We start from the raw sequence: 24,873 nt of genomic DNA, 5'->3' as shown, positions 1-24,873 counted from the left end.
AATAATTAGTTTTACTTTCCAAAGTACAGGAAGCACATCTTAAACCTACTCAGAACTTCGGGTAATTTTTTATTAGAGCTTCCGTCACTTTTAAAGTAATAAATGTTGTTCCTTGAAATTGATCTTTCAAGAATTTTGATGCCAAATTTGCCCATGAAATCTGCCTCCTGCCACCTGCCTATTTGCATTAGTCCTTTGCTAAAATACAAAACTGCTTGTTTCTCCTCACAGCTATTATCTTTTTGAAATAGTTGCCTAGCTCTATCATCAGGACTAGCGATTTTCCTTTTTTAAGCCTTTTCTATTCTATTTAAACCTTTTACTAGCTACAGAGCATAAAAATACTGAGCTAAGTTCAGAATATCATCTTCTTCAGATATGGCTGCTCAGCAACCTCAGCATCTTCAATGTTTTAATCACTTGCTTACCACTAACTCTGTGAAAGGGATCAAAGTATACGTACTTGTCCAACATGCCTAATTCAGTGCCTTGAAAAAAAGCTAAATTTCACTTATAATCTCTGACTTCTGCTGGCCTTTTCTAACTAGCATCCAACAATTCCACATCCAGTTGGTTTTGAAAACTGCCCTTTTTTTGACACTATTTTCTATTGCATTTTTCATGCTTGGAAAATGATCAAAGTATTCCATTAACAAGTGAGTATTAACAAGCATTTTATTCTCATGCGGGCTGAAGTTCCAAAGTATTCAAATTTGGTAGAAAAGGTTTATGCCGTCAATCTAATAAGTGTAGGTCATTATTGCTGCATGAAGTACAATCGCTACAGACTATATGGCAGAGCTACGCTCCAGTGTTAGCCAACAGAAGCAGACTAGCACAATCGGTATCTTAAAAAAGGAAATCTCATTAGTGGTAAAACCAGTGGTACTCTTATATAAATGAGAATTTCATTTAAAAGGCAGCACAGCTATGATATAACAAGGTCTTTCATATAAGAAAGCTGGTAATTGCTGCCAGAAGCTAGTTTATATGATATGAATGAAAACATTTCCAACCAGAGACGAGAAATATGCAAGATACAATTACAATCTTAGAATCTCAAGGTTACCAGAATTACTTTTATGGGTGGGAAAAACCTGGTTAACCACTGCTGCTCTAGAGTAAAACTGGTATCTAACTCCAACACAACTTCTACAGAGAGTTTCAACCCACTGTGGGGAGAGGAACATTGGGAAGAGAAGTTGTACAAGATTCAGATTAGTCTATGATTGTTCCTCCTCTTTCCACATGAAAATAAAACTATAGAACACATTTCTGAACGTGACATTTCTGACAGTGGATGACTCAGGCATTACTCAGTCTCCTCCCTCAGCTGGGGAACGACTGCTCAAGCATCCTCACCAAAGTGCTGTCTGATTATCTCACAGTTCACTCCAGGGAAGTGGCTGATTACCACCATCCTCAAACCAATACAGGTGTTAGTTCAGTGGGTATATCCTGAAAACACACTTTTTTAATCCAGGGATTATCTCACTGCTAAACAGTAAAATCTTTAACATAAATAACTACAATAAATGAGGAAACATCCATATGGAGTCTTGTCATCTTTAATCTGAAGCAGTCACCAGTCTTAGGAAAACATTTCGGGAAGTTATAAAACCAGCTGAAAATTGAATTTCCAACAGTTAAAATTAGAAATCTTAGGCTATTATTTTCCTATGCAGGGAAGTCAATTACATAATGGCTTTACATAACAAATTACATACAACCACATCAAAATACATCCTCAGAATGAACGTGTAAGGATAAAAGTTAAAAACATTCTCTATTTACCTACAGATACTGCAATTCCTACGTAAACCAATGTAGTGATTAAGATGGCCAACAGCGTTCCTTTAGGTATGGCTGACTGAGGATCCTGAAAGAAAAATGTCAGTGGACAGTGATGACAGATATAAATGCGCACTCCAGTGGTCATGAACAGTGTTTGCTAATCCACTACTCACCGCAAGGTCCCCTGAGATATTTGCACCAGCAAGTATGCCAGTTGCAGCAGGGAAGAAAATAGCAAATACAGAAAAGAAAGTTTCATCATCTCGGAAATCTGGTCCAAAATTCTCCATAAATATTTCAGCTGTAGGGAAAGATTTAAGTCTATCACTATTTATATAGAGGTAACATTATTAAACCATTCCAGCCATTATTAGACTCGCGAAAAAGATTTAAGTCACAGTTCCGTGACCTTCTTAAAATTAAATGTACAACAGTTGAGCCCTTATTTATCACTTCAACTCAAAGTAAAATTAACACAGTAAACTTAAATAGCTTTTACAATCAGAAAAAGTACTTACAATATCATACACTTTTTAAAAATTTTATATATTCAATATTAAGCAGTCAGGACCAAGTTTTGGCCCAACAGCTTTAAAGGACAAAACTGCAGAACTTTGGAAGAATCAGGAAACAAAAAAATCTCTACAGTTAAATATGACTATAACCTATATTACATGTTTAACTTAATTTTAACAGCCTATTTCCTTTTTGCAAAAAAGGTGTTATGTGAAATACTGTAAACTGTTCAAGCATACCTTTATAACCGAAGAATCCCTTGGGCTTCTTGCTATCCAAAGGAATAAACGTTCCTATGACAAAGTCTCCAATAGCAAGTATGAGGATCACCAGCAGGACTATCTGTGCCTGAAACATAATGACTGCAGTCAGACAGAAGAACTTGTTCTCTTCACAGTATTAAGTGTTGTGCTCTAAAATGTAAATGTTTGCTTGATTCCAGTCAGCTTAGTCTTATCAGCATGTTTTCCACAAATAAATAAGGAAAGCTGGAGATAGTGGGCACAAAGATTTTTAATGAACAAATAGGAATAATTTCCAAGTTTAATATCTAATTAAAAGTTCATTATTACCAAATCCCTCAAAGTCATACTTCTAAAGATAGAATGCTCAAATGAACTCTTTTCTCTATATATAGGTCTTCCAGAATAAATCCATTTGAGTAGATTTAAGAAGTTCACAAGAAAATAGCCAAATGCAACATAAATGCTACTATTGCCTTATAAACTGTGATCATAATACTTTGCCTTATACTTCAGTCTATTTATACTTCACTGATATTTACTAAAAATTTTATTACATCTGGAATCAAATAGCTGTGGTTTCCTACTTTATGCGATGAACTAGGTTATTTTGCTACATTCTCATGTTGTCAACACTTATTTATGGAATCGCAGACTACAAGGACTAGTTGTTACTTTCTAGTTTTCTTGAGACTTCTTTGATCACAACCTAGATTTTTAGTCACTCTTCCACAGAACCCTACAAAAGGAAAAAAAAGTACTTTAAACCATCCAACGCATCAAAAGTGTGATAAAGATAAATACAGGCATTGAAGAGATACTTCAGGTTTTACATTTAAATAAGCAACCGCACTGCTCTATTATCTTCTGAGCTGCTTGATTCCTTAGAAAGGCACATATCAGTGGCTTAGGGAAAGCTATTAATAGACTTTTTTCACGCCTAGTATCAGAAAATAATGTGCAATAGCACTGTGGCATTGCTCATTGCTACAAGTCGAAGTTTTTCAGTTCACGCAGCCTCCCAAGAAACAGTGACAAACAGAGCATAACGTCCTGGATTTAAAAGTCCACCTGAAGAAACCAGTTTGTGCTTCATATCCAAATCTTTGTAAAGCCTCAGGAACAGGGAAGAGGTGTAAGGTGCTTACAGAAGTCTTCGATAAGACCAGAGAATTCAACATGAAGTTATCACTTGTGCAACTGTCACAAGTTATGGGATTTTTCCAGTCACAAATCTAGGCCTCTCCCTTAAGCTAGGAGCGTTTGCTGAGTATTTTCCTTAAATTCAAAAAACTGAAAGAATGAGCTTCTAACACAATACACTCCTTTAACAGAAGGAGTTGAGTAGTAAGAGATCACAAACTCTGAAAAGCCATTTTTCAAAGCACACTTCCCTGGAATCCCACTCTCTCTTAGTTTTTATATCTATTTCAAAGGCATTATTATAGATTCCCCCTGTTGCACGTTCCAAGGCATTTTCTAAGATGTGGGTAAAGCATAGGAGAACATCACAGATACCACAATCAAGAGGAAAACATCAGTGTTTTGCTATGATGAGTTGTATGTTAGCCAACATGAAATGCTCATTTGACAGGTTCAGTTGCTTATCACTGCTCACACCTGCCCTCTTCCATGAGGCAGAAACCAAGACAAGCTTTGACTTCTGCATTGAGCACTGGATTTTGGAAAGCTACCCATTCCCTAATAAGGATGGCACTTCAGTGATACCACAATTCAGGTTTGATACAAAAACACTGAAGGGGTATTTCCTTGCAAGCAGTTGTTATACAATAGTTCATGATACAAAGCAAAAGCAAGACATTTCCTGTGACTTGAAGTGGCTGTGGCCCGGGAGTTAATAGCTATTAATTCATTCAAAGGAAAAACTAAACAGTTCAGAAAAAGGAGGTCAGTATTGTTCAAAGCTGGATGTATAAAGACACCATTACAAATTCAAGGTTACAGGCAGGGAAGGACCACTTGAGAAATGTAAACAGTTTTTACATAAGTTCAGTTTAAAACTACATGTCAAAGTCAATTTCTGCAAGTTTCTTTTCTCCCTGTAGTACATCTTCACTCACTTCTTCTATGACCCCTATTTCTAGGGCTGGAAGCAAGCATGAGAAAAAACTTTCTCTCATTTGGTTAATCATCCTCCTGATGCAGGAGCATAACAAACTTCTAACACTTCACGAAGAAATTCCTTCAGTGCAGAAAACAGGAGTTATAGTGACACAAATATCAACTGGGAAAGGAGACCGTGTGAGAGGCTCTTTCTTCTCAATTATTTTTGAGCACATTATGGACAGATACTCAGAAAAAGCCTATCAGGTGCAGAAAACAGAGCAAGCTACACTGTCTAATAATGCCAAGAAGAAAAAAATAAGGCAACCTCCTTATTAAGGTACTCTAAGATCTCTTTAAGTGTTTGTTTCCACAAACAGCTGACCAACATAGAGTTGAACTTAAACACTGCAGCCACAGCAAGATCAGGGAAGTAGGTTTACCCTCCTACACATTCATCATCAAAAACATTCAAAACCCCTCTCATTGCTGGGCCTAGTGAATGCATCTCACTGTCTGGTTGTTTCCAAGTAAAAACCAAACCAGGAGAGAATGGAAGAGAAGGGAAGAACACTGGTTTTAAGTCAGAAGAAAGTACATAGCTTTAGACTGGCTTCCTGTACTTTTCATCCACAGAACTCACCGGAAGGCTGTAGTAAGGGAAAATACCCATGCTAAAGTTCTTACCTTCTCTTCTTGTGCGGTGGTTGCCCAGAAGAAGGAAATACCATTAACCTACTTGGCAGTGTCATCAAGAGTAGATCATGCTGGATTTTAGGTTCTAACAGATGCTTAAGCTTTCAATGAAGGGAAGTAGCCTAAGATCTGAAGGACTGCCCAGACCTGCACGTGGCAGTGCCAGACCAGGAGCTATTACAAAAAAAGCAACTGACTGACTTCTGACATACCACCATGTAGTACTGAATACACTAAATATATTAAATATAAGTCAAATAGCTGAGGTACAAAAATGGAATCAGAATTATGAAGTAGAGAATAAAAGAAAAGACAGGGTTCCTTACTTTTGCTTCCCATTCCATTCCTGCAATGGAAATACCCAGCAGTATAACCACTGTAATAGCCCCTATGATTCTGATATCATTCATTTCATCGATCATCAACGTTCCATTTTCCTAATGAAACAAACAAACAAAAAAATACACAGTCATGTACTTCATCAGGTAATTATCTTCTCTACTACAAAAGAGCATTTTATTTACTGTAATTTATTAGTAACCAATGTCCATACCACAAATTCACTACTTTCAAATTTCCTTTAAGGATACTAGTAATTGTTTTTTTGCCCTGTGTTTACATCAATGCATTTTCTAAATGGAAATGACTAGGTTGTTGGGGTCCTTCAGACTGGGGAAAAGAAAGCTCCAGAGACATCAATATTTAAAGGGGGTTTCTAAGAAAGATGGGAACAGACTTTTGGACAGGGTTTGTAGGAAGTGATAGGACAAGGAAGAATGGTTTTGAACTAAAAGAGGGCAGATTTAGACTAGATACAAGGAAGAAACACTTCACAGCACAAGTGGTCAAACATTAGGACAGGTTGTTTAGGGGTTGTAGATGCCTCATCCCTAAAAGTGTCAAAGGTCAGGTTGGATGGGGCTTGGAGAAATCTGGTTTAGTGGAAGGTGTCCCTACCCATGACAGGGAGTGTAACTGGATGAGCTTTAAGGTCCCTCCAAACCCCAACCATTCTGGGATTAGATCACAGTTTAAACTTGCATAAAGTATAATCAATACAACCACTATCATCCATATACCTTGAGTAGCTCCACAACTGTCTCTGCAAAGCCAACAACATACATTGCTACTGCTACAGCATTGGCAAATGCAAAAATCAGACCTATGGCACCACCAAACTCTGGCCCCAGACTTCGTGAAATTAAGTAATATGCTCCCCCTGAAAAAAAGAAAAACAAAAGACAAAAAACCCCACTACATGACAGAACTGAAGAACATTCAGTCATCAGCAATTTAATGTTTACATGAGCCAGAATCTATTTCTTCTTGTACCTTTCCTAATGTATTAGAAAATAACCCTAAAGTCAGTATTTTAGGGACAGACACACTGAAGTGTCAGGAATATATCTGAACAATTCATGCACCACATTGTATTATTCAGCTATGTAACCAGTTCTCTGATAAAAAAAACAAATTGTAAAACAAGCAGCAGTATTACTGGGCTTTTTGTTTCAAACTGCCGAAAGCACTTGTGTACAGTTCTGCTATCAAACATTTTCTTTAGTTTTAGATCAAGAAACTGACAAAGCCCACTGTAATAAACCCACTAAGGTCCCTAACCTCCAAGACCTGTTTCTTAAAGCTCTGTTGTGTTAAAGGATTTTTCCGCAGTAGAAAATGTAGCAAAGGTATATTCCTCAAATTTAGGACTAAGTTTTCCACAAGCAACAAAGTCCTCCAGCTCCAGTTTAAAGTAACTAAATGAGGAAATCATTAATTTCACTGCGTTACACTTGTGCAAATCATATGTATGTAGGCAGCCTGGTCATCCTCTGTATGACCAGTTGAAACATTAAAAAACCACAAAACTTACTGCAGTATAAGATTTTTACAGAAAAAAAAGTGATTTTATTCTACAGTTCTTCCCATTCAGCACTTCAGATTTTCCAATAAAGTACTGTATTTCAAGAGTGACTAAAAAAAGGCTCCCATAGGAAGGGGAAAATCTGATATGCATAAAACAATTAAAAAAGTAGAAACATTTAGAAACTAAGCCTGACATAATGCTAACACTCACAGTTGCTCTTTCCCATTATGTCTGCTTACTTTGTGATACTGAGGCTTTTCTCTTCATTCTTAACATTAATGAAGACAATTTTATAAGTTCCTATTTTAATTTCATCACATTTTTCTACTAGTAGCAGTCTTGTATGTCATCAAGTAGTCTGACCATGTCAGATCAACCACTTACAAAAATATTTATAGGAATTTCTGACAGCAGCATATAAACCATGGAAGAGAATGAAAACCATCAACCTCAGGGAAGCTGGAGGTAATCAAGAGTTTGAAGAGTTATTTGTATGAAGGTTTATTTCAGGACATGAACACATACAAGCGTATGTGCACAGTGCAGATGCAGAAGATCATTAAGACCCTATTATTCCTGGATATGTATCCCTAAAAATGTTTGTATTCTAGAAGTTAAGAATAATGTTTCTTTCACAGTGGAAAAGAAGTCACTAGTTAGATCAAATTAGTTGGCTAACTATTGACTTTTTATTAGCATGACTGTTTATTTACTTACTTATTGACTGCTTGGTCAATAAACACTATTTATATGACTGTTTAGACAAATATAGAACATAAAGAAGACTGCTCCTCAGCAGCATTAAGGTGTGCACTTCAGGGTAAGGAAAGCTTTAAAAACTGTATGAAAGTTGGGTTACCTCCTCTTACAAACCCATTTGTGGCTATTGCTGAAGTAGAGAGTCCTGTAATAGTTGTCACGACAGTGGCCATTCCAATCACCAAGACAGACAGACCTTTTGGAGAAAGGGGGAGGAAACAGTATAAGCCTAGTGGTAATTAAAGAATACAGACCTTCAACTTAACTCCATTTAAATACATAGTCTTGCAAAAAACCCACAAATTTAATGTGCATGATTCCACACATTCAAGCAAAAGGCTTCTCTTCTCCCCTTTGGTACAGAGACACTTCCAGGATAAAAATAAAACTGGGTAAATGTTCTCTTAAATCAGCAAGGTAAGAGCTGCATCCTCGAGATTCAAGAACACATAATCCTTTTGCAGAGCAGAGATTTTGTGCAGTCCAATACTAAGGTAAGTTTTGAAAAATATTGGTTATATGCTACACAGTCTATACTCAAATTTCAATAATCAGAGATCAGAAATTTATCTCTACAGTTCACTGAAAACTTAAAAATGCCCATTTTAAATTCCATGCTTTATATCTAAATGAAAAAGTCTAAGTGAGTGCTTCAAGTTTTGATAAGGGTAATATCAAGGTCATTTTCTATTCCTGTTTGAAGTGTAAGCTCAGGATCAACACCTCTTTTGGATCACATTTAAAAATAAGTGAAATAAAATAACAGCATTAGTACACATACCTATCCCAGCTTGTCCTACAATCCATGATAGTCTGATGAAGAGCATCACCCCCCAAATATTTAACATGCATCGTACCTAATATAAAACAGAAATTTTACAACAGTTAGGTCTTACATCTGTAGTCATTTTCACGAGGTTCTTCAGTTTTAAACATCCTTGAAATTATCTTGCTGTCTTTCCTCACCACTTTTTACATTATTTCACAAGAACAGACTCTGTTATTAGACAAGTTAACATTTGATTAAAAAAAAGGAACCTAAATAAAATTTAGAAGTTACTACCTTGAAGACAGATAAAATTAAGACTACTTCAGTATCTGACGCTTGCAGTATGTCTTGACCAAACAATAAAAATAATTTAGACACCAACCTTCAGAATCCAAAATGCATACTACAAAACACGTAACAAAAATAAGATAGAGGTCTACTATGACTGTGAGGTCTACAGTCTCAGTTCAGATCTCCCATGAATCCCTCTCAAAAAGAAATGCACTAAAGCAATATCCTACTTAATAATTTATTATTTTTAAAGTAAAAAACAACCACTACAACATCTCACTCCTAAAACTTCTGTGTCTTACAACACAGCTGCACAATAACAGGATGGATGGTTGTCTGTTTTTTTAATCCCTGCATTTAAAACTCCTAGTTCCCAATAAAAATAGAGTTTGCACTGTGTAGAATTTAGACAGGAAAATGAAAACAAATCTTGGGTCTCTCTTACCTAAACAATAGAGGATATCAATCCTGCAAAGAGAAGGGAGACAAAGACCTCTCCAAACCACCAAAGCTTTCAAAGTCTTTTGCAAAATGTAGATCACCTGAGCTGAAGATATTCATCCAGGTAGCTTATGCTTATTAGGAAATACTAACTATAACTTTCAAACCATTAAAAATAAGATCACCCATCTAGAAAATTTTAAATTGACTTTGGAAGAAAACAGTCAGCAATATTAACCCTGTAACTCTTTAATATCAGAACACTGCTTACAGGAATAGTTCTATACAGAATTTGGGTTTCACAGTATCACAGACACTCTCCTTCTCCCAAGGCAGGGAATGTGGCTACTTCAATACTTGTAAGGAAGCTGCTAATACCTAGTGAAAATTTGCTGAAATAAAGTTAGGTATTCTGAATGCTCCAGTTCACCATGTTTTAACCAACTGGTTTGTTTGCGGCCAGCACTATAAATTCTTAGAGCTTTGGAGAATACATATTAACCATGGTTTCTCTCTGCCTACATACTAAAAATATACTAGTATGTACTTGTAATAAAAAACCCCCACGCAACCTGTAATTTCTCATTACTCCAAATCAGTTTTTTTCACTATTACTACATTGTATTTAGTGTCAAGACTTCCACAGCTTAGAAGATGACTTTTTGTAACATGTTCAACAAAATTTAAATATTTTACCATGGACAAGTTTTTTTATATACAGATAGGTATTCTTCTCAAAACTTTGTTTTTTGTTTCATGCAGTCCCAATTCAAGGTGGATACACATTATGTGTATTCTCTCAGTTAACACTTGTCACTTAAAATTCATGCATACTTTTTTTTTCCTACATGTGAACACTTAACACGATCTTTTTTCTTCTTGGAAATTACGCAACTTAAAAACTCCAAAACATGTGCTAAGAAACCATAATTCCCTAACCACCTGAAGTCCTGAAGTAGTTACTTCCTTAAAATTCAGTAAGGTTGGAGTAACGCTTTCTAAAATTATGGCATTTTTCACTTCTCTCATACATATAATCTTTGGTTATACTGTGCTATCACAACACCTCTCAAAAAATATGCTTATTAGAAAGATTGTAAGAAACTTAAGTACAATATGTCAAACTTACCAATACACCTTTTATCCACCCAAATTTGACCACCCCTTTGCTATCAGGTGTGTAAGTGACAGCTGCTTCCCCGGCTGGGGTGCCTTCCTCACCATTTGCGTAGCCATCTTCAAAGGGCTCCTTGGAAAACAAAAAGTTTATATATTATGTGATTGAAAGCGCAGAGTGTGCATGTGATACTTCTGTTGTAAAAAAACCTCCTGTCTACTTGTATAAACAGAAAAATTAAAGAATGATGCGTCCGAAGTTTTGAGCTGTTGCTTTATGTTCTTTGCAGAACTTACATCTCAGATTTCAAAGAATGTAATAAACTTACAAGAGCAAACTATTAGAAGTCACTGTAATAAGTATTTTCAAGAACCAGTTCCACATCCTCTAAAAAAACAAACACCTGGTCTCTTAGAAAAATGGCTAGAAGATTTCAAATGCAGTGACTTCTACAGCAAAGGAAGTTTCACTTCTTAATCTGGAAGCATTTACTGTTCTACCACAAGTTATTGGTGTCAGCTGTACCGCTACCTGTAGTTCAGACTTACCTGTCATGTGATCAATTTTTCAGGAAATAAATTATTCACTTCTCTGTAAACTATTCTACTACTCACTGTAAGGTGACTCTGTTGTGAAGAAGGGTGGGAGATTGGCTTTTCAGGGAAAAGGAGGGAAGAGAAGTCTCTTCCAGCTTTTCCCTGTTTAAATGAGAAGGATAATATATATATAATTATAGATGCAGATCTATAGATCTATATAGATCTATATATATATAATATATAGATGCAGAAAATATCAGTCCCACAGACAAAAAACAAACTCAGAGCTTTTCTTTACAATTCAACTCCCAAACTCACAATGTAGAAATCCTAACTATGTGATATATTACAAAATATGTCTATATACACTTGCTTAAGAGGCAGTTTTGTTTTGCCAAGCCAAGCAAATACCTGAGCATTTAAACTCAAATACTTCCTATATTTGCTGTAAGAAATTTGCAAGAAGCAATCTAAGCAAAGTACGTTAGTTACCCAAGGCAACAAGTATTAAGAATGGATACATTAGAAAGCCTCTGAATACCATTCAACAAACCAGCTCAAGCAGTGTATTACGAAGCAGCCTGCAATTCAGAGGGCTTAGAAAACATTTAAACTATTAGAGGTTCAATCCCAATGAGGTAAAGGGAAGAACCCACATTTGCTAAATAAGATACAAAATAGACTGGACACAAACAATGCTTTCAAGAAGTATGTGCCATGCTGAAGAGAAACACTAAGAATTAGGGTGAAATATATAATAAGTTATTCCTACTCCTGATACATTAATACCAAATATACTCTTAGCACAGAATCAAGAGAAAATATTTCTAAACCTATCAATTATGAAGGGTGCCACCTATATCCCCTTATAACCAGCAGTAAACACAGAAAATGGATCTAAAAAAAATCAGATTATGTCAACCTTATCCACTGACAGATTCATGTCAGTGCTTCTCTCACCCATTCTGAATGATGAAATTCTCATAAAGCCATGGGTACCTGCAACACACCTGGAGATCCTGTAAGGCATAAACTTTCCACTACTAGGCAGAATCATGATCAGTTTCCAGATCATCACCTTTAACAGTGAGTTTTCTTAAAGAGTATATTTTATAGACTCCAGAAGGGATTTTAAAGTAGACATATATGTGGTTTATATATTCTTACATGCATGTGTGTGTGTATATATACCATATTACATATATTAAACAGATGACAAAGAGGATCAAGGAAGGGTAGAAGGCATTTGCATCTTCATGTCCGAAAACACTGTTTTAGCACTAAAGTGATTAACGTCCCTTTTTTTTTTTTTTAACAAGCTTCAAGTTTGTTTACTGCACGTTCAGGTTCTACAAGAAGGTGGAGAATATCTTAGTATCTAGTGTAAGAAAGAATCATATACTTGAACACGTGAATGTGGCTTGACAGGTGGTGGTAGAATTTGCACACATCAACAAGGTGACCTCCAGAGGTCACTTCCAACCTCAACCATCACGTCAGAGCTTCATGTTTTACTGTAGTGCTCGAAAAAGCCCCATAGTTCAGCCTCTTGCACTCTGGGACAGAGATAATGGCTCACAACTGGTATTTTGAGTTATCAGTTACCAGATCAGCCCCAGGATATGCACACTGTGAACACAAGGAAGTTTTGTTCTGTATGTCTCATCTCTCCACACTATGCAATATTTCTTAGGAAAATATTTTGAAGCACAAGCAAAACGTAATAACTGAGAGGTTACTCCCGGTTATCAGTGCTAGTGGGTGCCCAATAAAGCACTACTGAGAACAGATATTACAGAGTGTGGGCACAAAAGAATTCCACTACATAAGGCTCCAAGTTCAGCCCTCTAATGCAAGATTAAGAAAGCACCACTGTGGTTTCAGCTGTAAATCAAGCAGTGTAGTATTTTTCATGCTTGTGCTCATGAGGATACAATGCTTCTACTCAAATCACACACTGAATGGAAAAAACTGCACCAGAACTATTTCAGAACAGCAATACATGTACGATAAGATCTTCATAAACAGTGAAAAACACTAACACATTATGGATTTGGAGGGGGTGTAACAAAAGGGGAAAGAAAAGAGGTTTTAGCATTTCAGATCAGAAATGCTCTTATTAACACAACTTTTAAATCAAAATAATCAGTCAAAAAATACTCAGTTATGGTGTTCATTTGCACTGTTGAAGGAAAAGTACGATACATTTACGTGTTGACAATTCTATCATACAATGAGAGGACTTCAGAAAAGAAATAGTTAATTTCTGCCCCTACAGAGAACTTCCCATTGCTGTTTCACAGTATCTGAAAAATACAAATAATCTACTATTTCATCTCCAGTACTGGATCATAACAGTAAGTTATTTGTGCCAATTGTGAATAGCCTCATAGATTAGTAATGACAAAATAATTGGTAGCCAGAAGTGATATGAGATTTTTCACACACAGCCTGGACTACAGCAGTTCATAGGAAAGTTTCTAATCAGTAAAAATTGCTATTTAGTTTTACTTAAGAGGTCTTGATGGTCGTGTATGTCATGAAGCATGTTTGTAATGAACCTATTTAAATCCCATCTTAAGGGCAACGAACTTTGGCTATGTTGAACTGTATGAGGTACTACCAGAATAAACAGACATGAAGTCTTCTGCTCGTTTTCTTTTCAAAAATCACAAACTTGGAAGCCCCAAGTAAAGGACCGGACAACAAGCAAGTCAGGCAGACTGTGGTCTTTGTGGACTGCCTGATTTGGTATGGACCTAGCAGTCAATTATTTCTTTAGCTAACGCATCCCATTACAATTAGTCCTGTGTGGAAAGAGGATGCCAAAGAAGCAGCTGAGACTAGAGCATTTAACTGCTTTTTCCATCTCTCAAGTGTGACCAGTTACAGGGTTACCACATGCCATATAGTACAGTGTTCTCCTCATATAAATTCCTTAGAAAGGCTTCAAAACAATAGCTTTTTCTCTCTTAGTAGGATACAGTATGGAGGCTGGTTCCAATAGTTTATGGTATCATAATGTTAAAGAAAGTCAAGAGGCTTATATTTTCAAGCTCCAGTTCCTGCAAGGAAATATAAAAATGGCATTCCAGCACATTTAATCAAGCTGCTTACATTAAAAACTGCTTTGCACCTATGTATTCTGACACTGAGCACAGTACTCTTACCACTTAACACGCTTGCTGAGAACAAAAAAATAAGAGAAGCCACCTGAGAACCATCTTTCCCCCAGAGGTAGTGACAGAACAGTTCTGTGCAGCAACAGGTCCCTCCCCTGTCAGCTGCAGTCAAAGCCTCAAGAGCAGAAGATCTGAGGTCAGAGATGTTTGCAGGAACCCTTCTTCACAAGGGTGACTTTCACACATTTTCTGCAGCCTTTCACTGAAATAAGGATGGTGGCAGGGTTATCATGAGAAAGTTTGGAAACAAAGAATAAGTGAGAACAACTCTCAATTAATGCTTTGTTACAGCCCTCACTCTGATGAAAGTGCAATGGAAGTATAAATTCTAAAACTGAAAGCAGATTATGACTTTCTGCATCATAATTACACCATTTACATCTTATCAACAGATGTAATAGTCTGAATCATGGGTGCTTCAAACGGCATTATTTATCACTTAAAAATTGCTACTCATCAAGCCAGTATATTTCACAGACACCTGGGACAGTTCACAAATTTCTCATAATTCTCTAGTTAAAAATAACTTTAAATTAACAAAATAGATTCCGGTGTTCAGGTTTTTCAGGAGTTAGATGGGAAGCTGGGGAAAAAACCCAGTCAGGTAGTACATGCAAAGGAAAACATGGCACAGGACATACTCAGACCTCAGTCTGCCTAAGCACCTTTTCTGCACTTCCTTGAAAATACAAACTCAAAAAACTATCAGGGAACATTGCTAACCATTGCTTGTTGACAGCAGCTAAAAAAATTTCAGCAGTCATATTTTGTACTTTACTGCTTGGTTATTAAACAGGAGAGAATTACAAACTCTATTAGTAAATTTGCCATAATTCCCACTCCAGCATCTTTACAGTCATAAGCCAAAAAAAGCCTCCTAACTCATTAAACGGCATCCAGAAGTGACTTAGAGCAACAGAAGATAAATTGCTCCGATAAAACACACTCAGTTCTTAAAACTCGGGATTCCTTGGAATCAAACGTGAACAGCTTCAACCATTGGTTACTCACTTCAACCAAAGGAAATCTTTTGCAGGTTTACAGCCAAGAGACCAAAACTTAAGTGCTTTGGCTATATTACCTTCTTTACAATTACACATTTAAAAAATAGCAGCAAATGCCTTTGGCATCCACTTCCAGAGATTTTAAAACAGATTGCATCAAACACAGAACATTAATGTTATCTTAAGCTGAAATTAAAGAGTGTTGTACTTTGATTACAGCAGAGTAATTTTAAACAAAAAATTTATAGTTGCAATTAACATGTCAACTGAAAAATTAGCTACATGTCTGCCATCAGCTTTTGTTTCTCTGTCTTGCACTCAACAGTTCTTTTGATAGAGAAACATTAATACTTTTTGTGAGTATGCATATATATATATACATACTTATTTTAAAAGCCATTTTTACTTTAATTCTTTTAAAGGGAAAATCATACACTCATCCTCCCAACTCTTATAGTAGTACGATGCATTAACCAAGTCTAGCAAGACTGTTAATCAAGAAATTTGCTCAGTCAATTGAATTCAGCTTAGGAGTAAAATCCTGGTTCTTTCTAGGTGGTATGCTTACAAAAATAGATAGGAGCTTTGTTTGTGAAGATTAGCACCACTTTAATGTCATGCATGCATGCAGTTTTCCTGATAAATCTCTAAGCTTATTACATGAAGGCTGTAAGTTTTTCTCTTCACGGAGACAATTACCACCTTTCTGTCCTAAAATGAGATGGATGCAAAATGCAATCTGGTAGACTTCTGCTTGAAGAAGAAAGTCTGAAATCAATTCAAAAGTGAAATAACAGCAAAACTGCCCACATTTAAGAGTACTTTAATTGGTGAAAATAGACAGAAGCTGGCCCCTGATGATCCTGATGACCTTGATTGTCATGGCAGTGTCCAACAGCCCCCAATCTGTCATATCACCCAATTAATCCAGGCATCAGAACATTGTGCAATCCTCCAAGGGTGAGCTCATCCCTTCATCTATCTACTTTTTCTACTGGAATTTGGAGTTTTCAGCCTTTTCTAAACAAAAAGATTCAATGCTTTCCTAAGCATCACATCAAAATAAAGTCTCTCTCAAGGCTGTTGAGAGAATGCCTCTGGAAACAATGACAGCATCAATACCATTTGATCTGCTTGTCATGACATCAGCACAGAACATTCAGAATCAAATCTCTGCACCTTTCATGACAGGAAAGGACTATCCTTATTTCTAAAAGAAAAGTTCCAGAGGGAAGCACTTAAGTCTGAGATTTGAAAGCCCTCAGCCAGTATGGTGTGACCAAATTCCTTTGAAGTAGTTTGTGCATGTGACACAGCAGCAAAGTTTTGTTGACACCTGCAGATATGCAAGAGCACCTTCCTTCCTATCTGTAATACACATAATACTTTTGTCCTCCATATAAAAAATATTAAAGAAAGAGATCACTCTGCAAAAAAAAGAAAACTCCCTACATCTTCACCCTTTAATTCATACATCCATCTATAGCCAGAGGATGATATGAAAACTCTGGCCAAGTTGATAATAAGAATTAGAGATAAACGGAAAAAGGCCTCTGTTTGGGAGCTTTGCAGTATAGAAGACCCATATGCTTATGGTCTACACTCCCAGAAATACTGCAGGCAAAGTCAGGCCTTCCTGACAAGAAACAGTCAACATAGTCCGTCACAGTAAAAAAAAAACAAAACAAAACACCACCAAATGAACAAAACCCCTCAAACCAACAAAAAGCCCACAAAAATCGAAACCAACCAAACAAAAAAACCCCCACGTCTCCCCCAAAAAAAGCCCAAACTTCTTTTTCCAGTCTCTCCACTTCCAGTTAACAGAAAACTGCACCACAAATCTATCCAGAAGGAAGTATGATTTTCTGCACGAGTGTAGGGGCAACCAATCTACTCAGTTTAGGAGGAAGTCTACTTACAGACTTCATGTCTATATACTACACACCTCAAGAATGCACCTTCCTTTCTGCACTAATTTATTTGATCCTTTCCAGAAGAACCACAGTACTCTGAATGACTTAACCAAGTAATTATTCCTTATTGTGCACTGACTGCAATATTCCTTTTGACATGCGTTCTCCTGAAAGAGAAATCAACTAGGAAAAATGAATCCAGGCTCTGAGCATGGGAAGTAGTCACATGAGCATCTGAAACATATAAGCCTGAAACATCCCAGAATGAAGCAGATGCAGAACTTGATTGCATGAGGGCTGAAGTAAATCCAATTAGCAAGTCTCCTGCAGAGCAGATTTGCATTCTCAATTATAGTCCAAGAAATAAAATGTTCTGCAATTAAGTACAAAAGAGAATCCGTTTCAATCGTGTCAAGAAGTTGTTTTGAACACATCGGATTTCCAAGTTGTCATGGTGTAACCCCAGCCAACACCAAGCCCCTCACAACCATTCACCCACCAGTGGGATTGGGGAGACAATGGGAAGGGTAAAAGCTGGAAAACTCGTGGGTTGAAATAAAGACAATTTAACAAGGAAAGCAAAAGCCAAACACTCAAGCAAGGCAAAACAAGGAATGAATTCACTGATTCCAATGGGCAGGCAGGCGTTCAGCCACCTCCAAGACAGCAGGGTCCCAGGTTACTTGGGAGGACTAACTCCACTACTCCAAACTTCCCCCCTTTCCTCCTTCTTCCCCCCAACTTTATACACTGAGCATGATGCCATAAAGTCTACAATATATCCCTCTGGCCAGTTCAGGTCACCCATCCTGGCTATGTCTGTTTCCTCCCAACCTCCCTGCACCTCCAACTTCCTTGCCAGTGTGGCAACACAAAAAGCAGAAAAGTCCTTATCTCTGTGTGAGCTCAGCAATAACAAAAATATCTCCTTATTATCAACACTGTGTTCAGCACAAATCCAAACATATCCACTGTGAAGACAAATAATTCTACCCCAGCCAAAACCAGCACACAAATCATCTTTTATACTCCACCTCCAAAAAAAGGTTAATTTCAGGCATTCTTGCTCTTAACACCTTTTGTTTTTTATCTGCTTCTGCAAAACAGAATGATGCACTTTGAGGTGGGGGATAGGGAGGCAATGACACCACGCAGCAACCACCCTAATAAATCGTCCCATTTTTATCAGAAGTCTAGCTCCAAGTGTAGTCAGTTCCTGAAGAATTACATTTAACCTCCTGTCTTACAACAGGCTAAAAAGCCAACTGAAATAATCCTAAAAACCATTAAATACTGCCTGAATTTTTAATGCCACACCATGGAGTGGCAAATAAAAGCATAGCACAGCCTGAGCCAGCACTGAGTAGAGCTGGTACATTCACACAGCACAGCATACTGGCACAGCAAAAGCTGCCTAACAGTTCAAAAGCAACATTGCTCAGAATAGTCTTAGGAGTCTCTGCCATGTAAACTGTCAGACTAAGTTGAAACATTAACCCAGCATCACAGTCACTTTATGGTTGAAACAGACATGGCTACTTTCTTTGAATTTAAAAAACACACACACAAAAAACCCCAAAACAAAAACAGCAAAAACCCCCCATCACCAAAGATTGAGTAATCTTAAATATAAACTGTTAATTCAAAGAAGGAAAGTTCACTAACAAAATGAAGATGCAAGAGATAACTCTTCTTACTAAAATGGATGGTAGGAATTTTTCCACTCTTTTTATCATCATATTATGAGTCAGTTAAGTTTGGATGGCAGAGACAATGCATCCTAAGTTAGTTTTTACGCATAAAAAGAAATTTCAGTAAGTTCATCAGGCATAACTGAAGTGCAGAAATAAACTGAAGACCTTCCATGCACTTAAGCTACAAAACCTGGATAGCTTCCAAAATACTGAAAGGCAAACCCATTTGAAGTCAACTACTTACAAAAAACTGTTAGTAGTGACAAGTGACCATAGTGTGACTGCTATTACCTATACCAAGAAGTGGGGGAAATAGGTTTGTGGTTGCTCATGAATGGGTATTATATGAAGCTTTGGAAAAAATCTGAAGAATTCAACAGAAGATGTAGTACACTGGTTTAAATTACTCCAAGATACTGATCTTGCCAAGCTCCTCCTCTGCAAGAATGTTCTTCAAGAATGAGAATCATCTGAGGTCTAATCAAGTGCAGTACCAAAAGGGAAAAAAGTTAATCTCAAGAGGAAGATTTATTCTGCAGCACCTTCCCCTTTAACCAGTTCTGAAATACATTATGCTGAAAAAAAAGGTGTCCCTCTACAGAGAAGTTAGTGCTCTTCTTTCAGGTTCTTTCGTGTGATGTTAATAAGGTTAAAGATTTTTTTATTTCATCTTTATATAATTCTTGAAGTTTTACTTTGCACCATACACACCATGTATATAAAATTTTAAAGTAAATAAATATACACATATTAGGAGTGCACACCCAAACTTTTTTATTGATACAAGTGTGCAGTTGAAGAATTGGGGACATCATAGAGTACTGACCAGGGAATTGAATCACCACATCCAGTGCAAGATTTTGCAGTTGAAGGCTTTCTATAAATCAGATCAACTCCCCAAACCAACTAAGATCTATGAGGGTACAAAAGTTCACCCCTTTCAGCAGGAGTCCAAACTTGTGCTCTGAAACTATAAACTGTTAATAAGGTTCAGTTATTTCCAGCTTCTTTGGGACAAAAACAAAGTAGTAAGAACTATATTAGCAGTTTGCTGAGGAAAGTTTTAATTGTTTCAGTATTCTACAGGTCTTCTGAATGAAGACCTCTCACAGAGATACAAGCATCAAGAAATGTAAAAATACAAATTATACACAGTCCTTATAAAACACAAAATCTAGAGCACTATAATTATTTATTGCTGCAAGCAGAGCAGTACACTCTTTTCTCTCTTGATAAAAATGGTTGTAATTTAGTGGGATATCAGGATAAGGAAAGTGAGGATTTTCCACATGGATTAAAAAAGTGTAAAAACATCACTTTGCATGGTGTCAGTAAAGCCTCATCTGAGTACAGGTGCATTAAGATCAGTGCAGTCCAAAAGTGATTAAAGAGTACAATTACAAATTATAGCCTTCTGGGATATCCCAAGAGCACAGAGACCAAGACTAAGAGTTTCTTGTTTTATTTTAGTACAATGAAGTTCAAAAAGAAAATTTTAATTCTGCTCACATATATGAAGGACAGCAAGAAGGAAAAGCCATCAGAATCAAAAATCACAGGGACTCAGGAAATAAGAGACCTACAGACAGCAAACAAGATTCAGCAAGGAAGTGCAGTAAAAACCATCTGCAAAAGGGTCTCAGTCTTCTGGGAGAGGGGAGGAAGGAGCTTTTAGAGACAGACCTTACATAACATGGACAGCTAATCTGATGACCTAGAATCATCTTTTAGCTTTTTATACAGCTTTAGCTGAGTTTTGCTTTCTTTAGAGGCCCAAGCAGACAAACCAAGAACTGTAAGAAAATAAAAAATAAATATTAGAAGTGCAGCAGTTGTTGAACATTTTCAAGACAGAATACACTCTGTTAAAAAGTAGTGCCATACAGAGCCTTTTCACTCTGCTTATGTTAAACATTTTAAATCAGATGGAAAACAGTAACGCTTGAGAAAATACTCATCTAAGCCAGGAAGACAATTTTTAAAATTTATTGTTAGTGAAAACGAACAAAAAACCCCCCTTCAATTCTGCATCAAGACTATCAGTAACACCTTCTTTCTTACTTCTGTCTCCAAATTCAGATGACAGGTGCATGGATTTTTACGTGGGAGGAAGCAAAACACACTCGTGTTTTTAAATGCCTTTGGATTTCTTTTTGTTTTGAGCTGGGGGGGAGGGGAGGTGGTGTGAAGATCTTCCTCTGAGATCACTACCTTGTAGCCTGTCAGTGCTCTCGGTGAGTATTTAACCAACAACAGAGCAGAGCTGCCAGTAGAGGGCTTGGTTCACACTGGATCCACTCATCGCAGCTGCGAGGGATGGCACAAAGCTCGTATTAGAATCACTCACATACAGCAAGGTTTAGTCTTAAAAAAAAAAAAAAAACCCACCAAAAAGCACCACAATTCATTCAATTCTATACAGAAACTCGTAAATTAATGCACAGCAGTGGATGACACTGTGCAATTCTAAATACTTTATCAGTAGACCCTTTCAGAACCAGAAGGTCTGTGACATTATGCCATGGTAATTGATAAACTTAGGAAAACGAAGGCAGGTGTAATGTCTTCTACGGGCTATATCTTTATGCACATGTGTAGCTAACCCAGCTAAAACAGATATTCCTAAACTGTAACACAGAAACATAAAGAAAATTATGAAAAGCAAGGCCACTTTTAATCTTCCCAGTGTCTGAAGGCAGATTCCCTCCAGAGGGTAGGGGACACCACAATGGCAACAAAAACCTGCCTGTCTGTGTCATGGTATACTGGTTCCGCTCCCACCTCTCTGCTAATAAACACCCTCTCACCTCTGCGTCTCTGGAGACTAAAGCATCCCCCTCATCTATGACATAAGCAACTGTAACTCCATCATGAAATTCCCTCTCTCACCTCTCTAAGGCAGAGTAAGATTAATGCACACCACCTGGGTCAGGAACGGATTGATCACCTTGGCTATCAGCAGTCAATGACATATAAAAACAAGACCCCCTCCCTTGAAATTTAAAATTATCTATCAAGATCAAGATGCAATTCATCCACTCAGAGTACTGCAGCATCACCCAGCTGTGTTCATAAAATTCAAGAGCAATCCCTTTTCTGCTGTAACAGCCACTGTTGGCACAACCACATCAACACCTATCCTTCCAGGACTGCAAGACAAACCCTCGAGAAATGGTAGCCCTTGTATACATGTACGTGCATCTTCCTCAAACAGAGCATCTTCTTCCAACAGTGCTCTTCTGCGAGAACAGAATCAGTAGAAGAGTTAGACATAATGAACCTTTGTTAACAAACCTAAGTGAAAAAAAAAATCTGTTCTATAACCAGCACTAGTATCAACAATGCTCCAACACTCCCTGACATTTATTTACCTATTGAAAGCAAACAGAATAGCACAAACTCTAACTGCAAGGTGAAATTGCTGCATTCAAAGCAGTGAACCACATTGACAATGAACAGTTTTGGATTAACACAAAGTCACTGCCAACCTTGATTCCCTGGGTCAAGAGCACAGGCATAACAATAGGTATTCACACAGAGCAAACTTTATATACGGGTACTGAGATGTTTGTACCAGCTGCCCTTTACAGACATGCTGTACCTGTTAAATTAGTATGAAATCCACAGCTAAAGAGCGAGTTTAACCCTTCAAGTTACTGAAAATATCTTCTTTAATGCACAGCATTAACAGTAGAGACCACTGTTAGTCAGCAGGAACTGAAGTCACTTTGGGAACGGAGACAACAAGCCCCCTGAAAACAGCGAAAAAAGCACAACAGATTTGTGAACATCTTCTTATACAGAAGTACAATATCATCTTGATTTAAAAGTTTTCAGCTCTCTGTCCAGAAATCAAGTACATAATCAGAGATGTATTTCATACTCCCGAGACTGGGAGAAAGGCAGGTATCCAACGCCGTTAGTATGCACGACACACCCTTATTAAAAGCTTTTGTGTTCTCAACTTCACCTTGGAAAATGTCTTGCTAAATTGGAAGTAAAAATAGTGGCTTCTCTTCATATAAGCTTAAATATAAGCTTGCTGAAACACGAACTGTTTTGTAAATTAAACATCCTACAACAGAACAGGTTAATTACTCCACTGAACTGCAACTTAAATTCTGAAGTTTATACCTGTGACCCTTTTTAAAATTGACACTTAATAACAAATGCAACCAAAAATGCATATTCTATCCTCAGTACTTTTTTTGAGGTGGGGAGGACCCAGAGCAGACAGGACATGACTTTAAAGAAAAAAAAAATCTTCATGTATACCTTTATCCACATTGCAGAAAAAATTCATGACATTTAAGAAATTAATGATTTTACTTAATTAATGAAACTGTTTTGCTAATGATCCTGTAATTAGGTTGTCTAGCACTCCTATATGCCACAAACCACGAAGAAAATTGCTTGCCATGGGTTTCCTCTTAATGTAGATATTACAGTTTTAGAAATTATAGTTCAAAAAAACATTAGATTCTACACTCAAATGTCTTAATGGTGTCAAAGAGCTTTCCTGACTGCTGCAACCTAAACACACCGAAAAACCTACCTGACAAGTTCAGAAATTCAAGCAATATTCTGCTTACAGTGCGGAGTATCCAAACACCCGGGTGTGTCCCATCATGGGCCAGAAATCAGAAATTCGGGGAAGGGGGCAAGAAATCACCGTGTTTTCACATATATTATGAGCGCACATAGGGGTGTTCTTTTTATAGCACACCTGGTCCATGCACAAGAGAGTAATTGCCAATTTCTATTTTATACTAACTTAAAATAAGACTACAGAACATCCTTTAACTCCATCAGAAGAGGACCTGGAAGGCAGGAGTAACTTGCTGTTACAGGTAATAATTATTTGGAAAACTAATTTTAGATGTCACAAAGAAGTATCTTTATAATACACCCAACAATTATTCCTATCAGTTGAAGAGTCAGTTTCAAAAAAAAAAAAAAAAAAGGACTTAAACTATGACCACAACCCCCTCAAATAAAGAAAACAAAAAAACCCCAAACCAGTAGAGCCAATAATGGTATGAAAGTCTGACCTTCCCCATGAACCCCCACCTATAAAGAGTGAAAGGTGGGACGAAAAGAGTTCTGGAAACAAAATATTCTTCACTGGGACGTGGTCCATATGCTCTCTTGTTTTCTCTAAACCCAGCAGAAAAACCCCACTGGAACACGGGCTTCTTGGAGCAGAGCAAAAAACTGCGAGGCAAAAGCACCGCAGTAGGTTTATCTGGCTTTAGTTTAATCATGGTATTTTTAAAAAAATGCATTAAGTTAATTCTACGTTCAGCTAAAGCCCGCCTTTTAGCCAAGACAGCCGGTAACACAAAAACAGCTTGCGCTGTAACCCATCTCGAATAACACACTGACTTAGTAGTCCGAAATAGAAAAAGCTTGAGCTCCGAAACCCTGACACCGAAAGGGGGGCCGCTCAGCACCCCTGGAAATGCTCGTTCAGGATCTGTGCCTGTGCAGATCCCGCAGCATCTGATCCGGATCCGATCAGATGCAAATCTGCAGATGCTTGGACACAAGCCTCCAGCCGCTGATAAATAGGAGGAGCATCCTTATTTTTTAATTTTTTTTTTTTTTTAAGCGTCTCTTCCGAACATTTCCATTCCCCTTCCCGGACTAATACCTATGGCAAACGCCCAATTTTCCCCAAATACGGAATTAATTCGCTATCTGCCGGAGGCGATATCGAAGTGGAAAACCTGCTCGGCTGCGTAACAGACCTACATCTCTAAATACCTCTCGCATTTGGGGGGGAACCATCTCCCAAAAACACGTGGGGATGGGGGGCAGGGGGAAAGGCTATCACTGCGTCATGAAAGGAAAAAATAAAAAATAATAAAACCGAGGCGCCAGCGATGCATCCGCGTTGTTTGCGCCTCCCCGAGGCTGGGCGAGATTTTGGCTTCTCCCTTTTTTTTTTTTTTTTTTCAGCTTTTTCTCGCTCCCCAGGGG

The 24,873-nt window shown here is 37.5% G+C and overlaps 1 protein-coding gene and 1 long non-coding RNA gene across 4 annotated transcripts in view; both read right to left on the bottom strand.

The window, feature by feature from the left end:
- Window positions 1-24,873, bottom strand: part of SLC12A2 (solute carrier family 12 member 2) — a 56,387-nt gene that overhangs the window by 30,793 nt on the left and 721 nt on the right. For all 3 annotated transcript variants that reach the window (XM_050328745.1, XM_050328744.1, XM_050328746.1), the window contains exons 2-9: window positions 10,569-10,688; window positions 8,720-8,795; window positions 8,039-8,134; window positions 6,392-6,531; window positions 5,639-5,749; window positions 2,550-2,658; window positions 1,968-2,095; window positions 1,795-1,879 (exon numbers count right to left, since the gene is read on the bottom strand). In XM_050328745.1, coding sequence (XP_050184702.1) covers window positions 1,795-1,879; window positions 1,968-2,095; window positions 2,550-2,658; window positions 5,639-5,749; window positions 6,392-6,531; window positions 8,039-8,134; window positions 8,720-8,795; window positions 10,569-10,688 — 865 coding nt within the window. The remainder of the gene's footprint in view (window positions 1-1,794; window positions 1,880-1,967; window positions 2,096-2,549; window positions 2,659-5,638; window positions 5,750-6,391; window positions 6,532-8,038; window positions 8,135-8,719; window positions 8,796-10,568; window positions 10,689-24,873) is intronic.
- Window positions 18,576-24,873, bottom strand: LOC126646948 (uncharacterized). The gene is made up of 3 exons (XR_007630477.1): window positions 22,054-24,873; window positions 21,103-21,198; window positions 18,576-20,684 (listed from the first exon to the last, which is right to left on the bottom strand). It is a non-coding gene; the product is annotated as an uncharacterized LOC126646948 (long non-coding RNA).

Source organism: Myiozetetes cayanensis, unplaced genomic scaffold (assembly GCF_022539395.1).
Source record: "Myiozetetes cayanensis isolate MyiCay16 unplaced genomic scaffold, myiCay2020 scf4, whole genome shotgun sequence".
NCBI lineage: Eukaryota > Metazoa > Chordata > Aves > Passeriformes > Tyrannidae > Myiozetetes > Myiozetetes cayanensis.
Note: the sequence above shows the minus strand (reverse complement) of the source record. Positions and strands in the feature narration are given on the sequence as shown.